Source organism: Ascaphus truei, chromosome 4 (assembly GCF_040206685.1).
Source record: "Ascaphus truei isolate aAscTru1 chromosome 4, aAscTru1.hap1, whole genome shotgun sequence".
Classification (NCBI taxonomy): Eukaryota; Metazoa; Chordata; class Amphibia; order Anura; family Ascaphidae; genus Ascaphus; species Ascaphus truei.
Window position 1 is genome coordinate 188802613 of NC_134486.1, and position 8736 is coordinate 188811348.

An 8736-nucleotide genomic window follows, 5' to 3' on the forward strand; every position below is an offset into this window, starting at 1 on the left:
ACTTGTTCTCTTTAACGATTACAATAGTTAATTGTGTAATTGGTATGGATGGTATTGTAATTGTTTTGGGATGTGATTAATTAATGCAAATTGATTTATGGTGACTTGCTTGGATTAAATAGTATACTTCTTTTGATGTAATGGTATTTTCTTTGGAATATTGTATTGTTAACATTGATTTGCAGCGTGTACATGGTGCATAGATTGTATGCATCATATATACAATGTAAATGCAATGTATTGAGTGGCATTTGAGGCTTTTGATTGGCATTTGATGCTTTAGATTGGAAAAAGACATTTGATTTGTTTAGGAAATATGATTGTATTTGACTGTGGATGATATGGAGAAGTGGTATTTTTATTAGAGCATGTTTTTGTTAACCCTGAAACATTTAGGGGCCTATGCAGAGAGCAGCGAATTTTAAAATTGGCGAGTTTAATAAAAAGTAGCTTTTTTGGAGAGTTTTATTCTCCATATGCAGAAATGTGCGAATTCTGCTATGTTTAACATGAATGCGTGTGGCGAGTTTAAATTGGCGAGATGCGCGCTGCAGAAATGTGTTAAAAAAAATTTGCGCCTTTTTTTTCCCTTTGCTATGGCCGCGAGCGGCAGCTTCTTGCCAACTTTTTCTGGCGAGGCAAAAAGGAGACAATCGCGCCATTTTATTGGCGCGAACAGCCGCTAGATGCTGTTCGCGCCTCTCTGCATAAGGATATTTTTAAAACTGGCGAGATGGAGGTTCTCGCCAGCCGCGAGGCGAGTTTTAGAAATAGAAAAAAAAAACTGGCGCGTTTTTCGTAACTCGCCATTTTCTGCTGTTTTCTGCGCGATTTTCTCCAAAAAATGGCGAGTTTTGAAATAGCGCTGCTCTCTGCATAGGCCCCTTATTTGTATATTGGTTCATCATGTGTATATATATATATATATATATATATATATATATATATATATATATATATGTTTTTTTTTATTTTAAATTTGCATGATGAAGCCACTGTACAAATGAATGTGTGAAGGGTGGGTATCAGGCCAGGGTGGCTTAACCCCTTAATTACCTTTGTGGTTATTATCCGATAAGGTGATTAAGGGGTTAATTGATATCTGAATGTAATTGCAATGTATTGGCTATGTATTTTGTTGGCAACGGACGACAAGGATTATGCTGGCGAAGGGGGCTTCTTATTGATGAGGTCAGTAGAAGTGTCTTTATTTTACTATGCTAGTTAAGGTGTTTTATAATGGGCAAATAATCTATTATCCCTATCTGGATAATAGTTATTTGGCACATTATTGTACTGTATGTGTTGGGTTGGGGGGAGGGGTTATTGGCCCCAAGGGTATGTGGGTAGGCCTCCCTTCTGGGTAGTGGGGGAGGGTGGTTAGGCCTCACATGGTGGGGGCTTAGTGAGGGAGGGTATGTAGGCCTCCCGAGTGGTGGGTGAGGGTTGGTTAACCCCTTAATGACTGTAGTGGTTAATAACCGCTATGGTGATTAAGGGGTTAGGGGACATTACATTGGATGTTTTTATTCTTGTTTCTGTTTTGCAGCAGCGGATGGGGCATGGGCAGGATGAATATGAGGATGGCCTTCATCGTGGCAGCCGGACATGGGTGAGTGCAATATGTATTTATTGTATTGATGGGTGTTTATGTATTTTAAATACACAGGGGGTGTATGTTGTTTATTGCAATGTTTATTGGGGGCAAATGTCCCCAATAAACATGCTATTCTGCCTTAACCCCTTCATTGCCTTAGCGGCTATCCGCTATGGTAATGAAGCAGCATTTATGTATTTCAATAATTTTGTGCGGAAGCAGGGGGTCTCCTGAGCTGAACTGCATTATTTGTGGCTCAGGGACCCCCTGCTTCCCGAGTTACAGGCCCCGGTTTGGGGCATCGGTTACAGTGTCGCCGCCATATTTATAGCGGGCACGGCGCGTATGGTACGCTATAAATATGGCGGCGATACTGCCACCCGATGACACATACCGGGGCCTGTAACTCAGGAAGCAGGGGGTCCCTGGTCCACAAAGCAATGCGGTTCAGCTCAGGAGACCCCCTGCTCACTGTACAATATTATTAAAAATACATTCATGCTGCTTCGTTACCATAGCACATAGCCGCAAAGGTAAGGAATGAGTGTTTATTGATATGTGTGTTTTGTTTATACTGTAGATATGCAGAGGGTCTCCGGAGCTGAACTGCTTTGGTTTTAGGTCCGGGGACCCCTGCTTCCCGAGATACAGGCCCCTTTAGGGGGTGCCAGTATCCCTCTGCTTTGTTTACATTCCGCGGTCACATGATCGGGACATTTAAATGCAGAGGGATACCGGCACCTCATAAAGGGGCCTGTATCTCGGGAAGCAGGGGGTCCCCGGACCTGAAACCAATGCGGTTCAGCTCCGGAGACCCCCTGCACATGTACACTATGAATACAATTGTATTTAAAATAATTTTTAATGTGCCGATTATTGCGCCGAGAGAGCAGCGGATCTCTCTCTGCTGCAAACACATCTCGGCAAACACAAAACAAGCGCTAGACCAATGTGCTATAAACAGTGCAGTGCACGAAAAAGCTGCCTGGTAATCTACTAAGGGAATTATCTCAAAAATACCCAAAAACAATATAAAAATACAAATATAGAAATATAACCTGGCGCATGTGTACATAAATTATGTGAATAACCAATATGAATATATAAACCATAAAAGGATATAAGTGACTATTATGAGTAAAGTCCTTTCTTCCAGACTTGAGTGATTGACGAATGGGGGATGGACTCAGTTCTCAAAGCACATAGAGAAGATGTTCCTCTTCACAGTCTTCTAAGTCCAAAGGTTTTCAGGGTAACATGAGCCCCACGTGGTGTCCCCAATCCTATGGACATAAAAGGAACCTCCTTCTCAAGAAAGATGTCTCCTGAACCTGTCCCAGGACATCCCTTGTCGGAGATTAAGATACAGGAGTCCTGGGACAGGTTCAGGAGACATCTTTCCTGACATGGAGGTTCCTTTTATATCCATCGGAATTGGGGACACCATGTGGGGTTCGTGTTACCCTGAAAACCTTTGGACTTAGAAGACACCATATACAGTTTCTCTCCACTGCATGCTGCCTACCTACCTCTAGTAAGTGGGCATTTATTTGAGTTTCATTTGTGAGGGCTTCATTGCTGAAAAACAATACTGCGCAATGTTTTTCCCCGATTTATGTCTCAATCTATAGGACAGTATTTGCTGTGAAGAGGAACATCTTTTCTATGTGCTTTGAGAACTGAGTCCATCCCCCATTTGTCAATCACTCAAGTCTGGAAGAAAGGACTTTACTCATATTAGTCACTTATATCCTTTTATGGTTTATATATTCATATTGGTTATTCACATAATTTATGTACACATGCGCCGGGTTATATTTCTATATTTGTATTTTTACATCTCGGCAGGGGATGGCTTCTCGGCAGCTTCTCACCAGGCAGCCTGTCTCGCTACAGGTTACTCGCCATTCTTTCAAATGGTGGTGGCGCATTCATTCGCCAGGGATGAGGCCCTTCCTGCATACAGCGAGGTTAACACGCCAAAAACATGGCGAATTCAAAACCTGGCTAATGCATTTTTCCGCTGCTTACTGCATAGACCCCAAAGTCTCTGAAGTCGGAGAACGGGATAAGAAGTCCTGTGATCTATAAGAGGTTTTGACTACCATTCTATCAATATATTGCTTTTTTATATTAATACTGTACATTATAGGTTGATTTTTCCTAACTTGCAAATATGTTTGGCTAATTTACAAAATATAGATATACTGTAGCAATTGTTGCAAACCTGCACCAATTGTTACTGCAAACTTTGATACATTATACTATTGCTCTAAGCAATTGTTCCCTTTTCTATTTCAAAAACCACAACCTAGATCAGAAGCTGACACGGGCACAGCAACATTAATGCAAAGAACCTTTATACTTTGATTCAAATGATGCACTGTGGAAAAATCCCAACATTTATTATTTATTTTAGGAATGCACTAGTTTTTAAAGCTTGATACAGATATAGCAGACGTTACTATCCTCATTAATGTAAACTCACAAAATGTGTTAAACAGCACGTTAACCATTATTTTTTATGTTGCATAACATGCCAGCAACAACACATTGCATTAACATCTGCAATAACATCTGCTACATCTATACATATAGTCCTAAATGTCCTTGTTTCTATTCACTGCCTTTCGTTTTTTACCTCTTTTATTTTCTCAATTTATTTCTCTAATTGTTTGTTTTGATTGTTCTACTGCTATCATAGTCTAAACGAAATTGAATATCAATTTCTCTAGTTAAGGTTTAGTCAAGCTGAGAAATGTTATTTGCTTATTACATATGACTCAGTCCCAGTGTGGGTTATTCATGAAAGAGCTATAGTGCTGACTGGGGCATTCTCACGTAAACCCCCATTAACTTCAATAAAGTTTTCTGTTCAATAGAACAGGAGATTTTTCATGGGGGGCGTTGCGGTTGTGAGGCCCCGCACTCTTCCCCAAGACATTTTTTTATTAAATGCGGGGCGGGGGCTGAGGGGAGTCACGTTGCGTGAGGCCTCTGTAACTTCACTTACCTTGTCTCCGGCAACCATGGCAACATGGCATTGCGTGACCCCGCAGTGTCATTTGATGCCGGAGACATGGTAATGAGGGGGGAGTGCAGACAGTGGGACATAGGGGGGAACGTTTGCACACCCCTGCAATAGTACACTGATTGGCACAATTGATGTAGCCAGACTTATAGTTCCTAGAGGGTGAACACAGTGGCTGGTAGGCAGGGGGCACAAAGTTTGCGCACCCCTTTCTAATAGCACCCATTTGTCTCAGAAAGGATGTAACTTTAAAAAAATGTTTCATTTCTTTTATACAGACAGTTTTCCAGAATTTAATAAAATGAGAATAATGGTCAGAGAAATCACAAGACTTCTATTCATATGATTTCAATGATTTTAATGGTTTCAATGATTAACCTTTTGTTCCCATTACTATAGGACCTTGATTCTGAAATTAAAATAGCCCTGACTAAACAGAAGATGACTTTAGAAAATCAAGCGTGAGTATACAATGATCCTAGAATTATTTTAAACAGAGCAGTATTCTTATACATATGAGTATAAATAAAACTGACTGCTTTGAACTCTGACCCATAATAACGCTAATACTATTCCATAAACAACAGGTGCTGTAGTGATGGTAAACAAGATATTTAAGATCTAACATGTAAAATGTGCATGTAAAAAATGTGCATGTAAAAAAAATGTGCATGTAAAAAATGTGCATTTAAAAAAATGTGCATGTAAAAAAAATGTTTAAGCATTCCTCATACTTCTGTTACATCTGAAGTAGACAACAAAAAACAAAAATGCCCAAAGCTAATTCCATTGTGACAAAAATGCAAAGTGCAATACCTATATATCTCTTTTAAAAATGGTCATTTAGTTTAACCCTTTAGCCAAAGTGTCTTAAGCCTGCTGCCACTTACAAGGCATGACCGAAAGCAGGTCCTAACACTCACCTGGGTTAAAATTCTTATTTACCTGTATAATTACAGGAAGAATGATCACATTGGATCTGTCATAACCTGGCAAAATGAAACTGACCTGCCAACTTGGAAAGTGGGGTGGGGCAAGCTTAAACCTTGGGGGGAGGGGCCACTACCCTCCCATAAGCAACTGCGACCAGCTGTACACAGTTAACAAAATACACAGATTCCCAACAAGCTCTGAGAAACTCCAACCATTACCACATAATATATATATGCACATAAGCGTCAAAAGGAGTGCTAGTGGACGTGGCTAAATGTATTAGGTAAATAAGAATTTTAATCCAGGTGAGTGTTAGGACCTGCTTTCGGTCATTCCTTGTAAGTGGCAGCAGGCTTAAGAGATATATAGGTATTGCACTGTATATTTTTGTCTCAATGGAAGTAGCTTTGGGCATTTTTTGTTGTTGTATACATTTAGCCACGCCCACTAGCACTCCTTTTGACACTTATATGCATATATATATAATGTGGTAATGGTTGGGGTTTCTCAGAGCTTGTTGGGAATCTGTGTATTTTGACATCTGAAGTAGCACATATTGTTTTGATCCATAGTAAGCATGCATGATTCATAACTTTTTTTTTCTCCATATACGGATGTAGCTATACTTACTGTTCTCAGTGTTGCAAAACAACAAGTATATAGCTTTTTGGGAATGTATTTGCAATCTGTGGTTCCCCTGCGGCCATCTTACGGCTATGGAGTATTGTAGGGGAAGGTATTCAGTGCGCCACCTACCTGTCATACGTACTGAATTAATATAGTTCTAATTATGGCGGATAACCGTAGCTTAGCTGCAGACGAGTCTCGGCTCGCCTGCATACTGCACCGACACACTTTATTCGAGCAAATACCCAGTATGTACCTGGCAGATACCTGGAATGCGCCGCTCCTCACCTCTGACAAGCCCCGTTGCGTTTGCCTTCCCAGCCTGGGTTCATGCCTGGCTGACGGGCGGCTGATCTGTTAAATGATAATGATTAGGATTTAATAGGCTGCAATGCTTCGCGTGTCTACCAGATGGCATAAATTCATGAATTGTAATGCAGTATATATATATATACTGTGCAGTATTGCAGCCAGCGGGAATAAAATGCTTCAATCCCTGCCTGGAAAATACCTCAATGCACTCGGGCAGAAAACAGTCACAAATCTCAATACACCCGGGTATACCCGAATACGTGGGACAAGCCGAGCTCGAATAAAGTGTGTCGCCAGTGTACTAGGTGCAGACAACAAAGTGTTCACATGGTTGTCACATCGCACATTCTCGCTGTACTGGTAAGTCTTGCTTCATCTGTAGCATTTGGCAATAATGGTGACCAAATCTCAATATTGCTTATGCACATAAATTTTGTTTTAGATGTTTAAGTGAGATGTATTCTCATTAGTCTTACATTGAAAGTTTGATGCCAACTTTATCCGTGTCAATATACTATCTGTCATTTTCCTTCTCCATTCTGTCATGCTAACATAAACATTGAATTATTTTTAGAATGACACTCAATGGCCTGTAAAAACGTTCTTTGGTATGTGATCGGACTGTCTGATTTCACTGGAAAATGCTCCACCTTCTAAATAAGAGGCACTTAGTTAGTATTTGAGGAGGCACTGCACCGGTCCACTGCTTCCTTTTCAAGTCACACGTACTCTCCTGCTTTCTTTATAATTCAGACATTTTGGCGGAGGAGAGATTTAACTCATGTTTCATTATGACATTAAATAGTTTACTGTTTTATGGTAGTACTCTGTTCTGTTCCTGGAAATATCAACGCTAGACAAAAGATGCTACATATCATTGGTAGAAGTTGTGCAAATCTGGGGCAAAACACACTGCATCAGATCAGTATCAAAGAAAAAAATCTTATTGTTTTCAATGGGATTATTTTGTTAATACATACTGTAGTGCAGATTTCTATTCATTGTTGCACCACTTTAGCATTCATACCTACTGATGCAGCGGACGTTATTCGAACACATCTCGGTGCCGATTTTGAGTTCTCTGCTGTTCCCCACACAGCATGAACACGGCCAATCGCCCCAGGCACCCGTGCTTATCGCGGATGTTTTGTTTGAATTTCATGGATTCTGTTTCTTCGTTTGCAATAAAATCGATGAATTGTAATATGTACAGTACTGTGCTACTGTGCTACTGTGTCAATTTCATGTTTTTAAAAGCCAGAACACTAAAATTCGTTTATCTGCACTCGCCACGCTCGCATCTTAGTGCGGGGAGGCTGGAATTCATCCCGCGGTTTCAAATCGGGATTCCGATGTACATGACGCGTGAAGAGTTCGAATAACGGCCACTGCATCAGTATGGTCCAAAGTATTTGTTAAATACAAATGTGTATTTTCAAAACTAAGATTAACATACATTTCTTTTTTTTTGTATTTTAGGGAAATTAAACACTTGATGAAAAACATTGTGCCAACTGAAAACTAATGTATTTATATCTGTACTAACATAATAAAGTACAGTAACCAATACAGTAACCAACAATTTTGTTATCCTAATGTAAAATAATTTTAATATATATATTTTGTGTATGGAAGGAATGTGCTTGTACAAATATGGTTGCAGGACATATTATAGATAGCATGTTTAACCGAGAACATATAGGACTGCTGCAAGAGGTGACAAATATACTATATTGTAACTAACAAAAAATGAAAGACAGCACACACACTGACTGATTATGAAAAAATAATATTAATAGGTACAAACAGGAACAGAGAGGACCCTTTTTCCTCTCAAAATAGACAATAAAGCACAAACGTTCCCAGCACTCAAAAAAATGGATCAGAGAATAAAGGGATATGCCAAAATCAAGTTTAATTATTCAAGTATGATGCACACAATAGGTCAGATAAAGACCAGGGGAGATAAAAAAGGCTAGAACAGGGACAAGCACAGGACACATTTATATTTCCCGTATTTTTTCCCCCTCTTTCTCCCTCCTTTCCCTTCTCCTACGTTGTGCTTGTCCCTGTTCTAGCCTTTTTTTGGCATATCCCTTTATATTATATTGTAACCTTTCCCCTCTGCCCAACTCAACAATAAACAAAAACAACGTGCTGGAGGAAAATGGCCACAGCTTTTTTATTATCATTAACAACATAATGTAAATTCTCAAACCAAACCATAACATTGACC

The 8736-nt window shown here is 39.8% G+C and overlaps 1 protein-coding gene across 1 annotated transcript in view; it reads left to right on the forward strand.

The window, feature by feature from the left end:
- The window catches only part of C4H6orf118 (chromosome 4 C6orf118 homolog), a 276968-nt gene extending 268888 nt beyond the window's left edge, over nucleotides 1-8080 (forward strand). The window contains exons 7-8 of the mRNA XM_075596716.1: nucleotides 5028-5089; nucleotides 7980-8080. Coding sequence (XP_075452831.1) covers nucleotides 5028-5089; nucleotides 7980-8025 — 108 coding nt within the window. The 3' untranslated portion in view covers nucleotides 8026-8080. The remainder of the gene's footprint in view (nucleotides 1-5027; nucleotides 5090-7979) is intronic.
- Nucleotides 8081-8736: the final 656 nt, after the last annotated feature.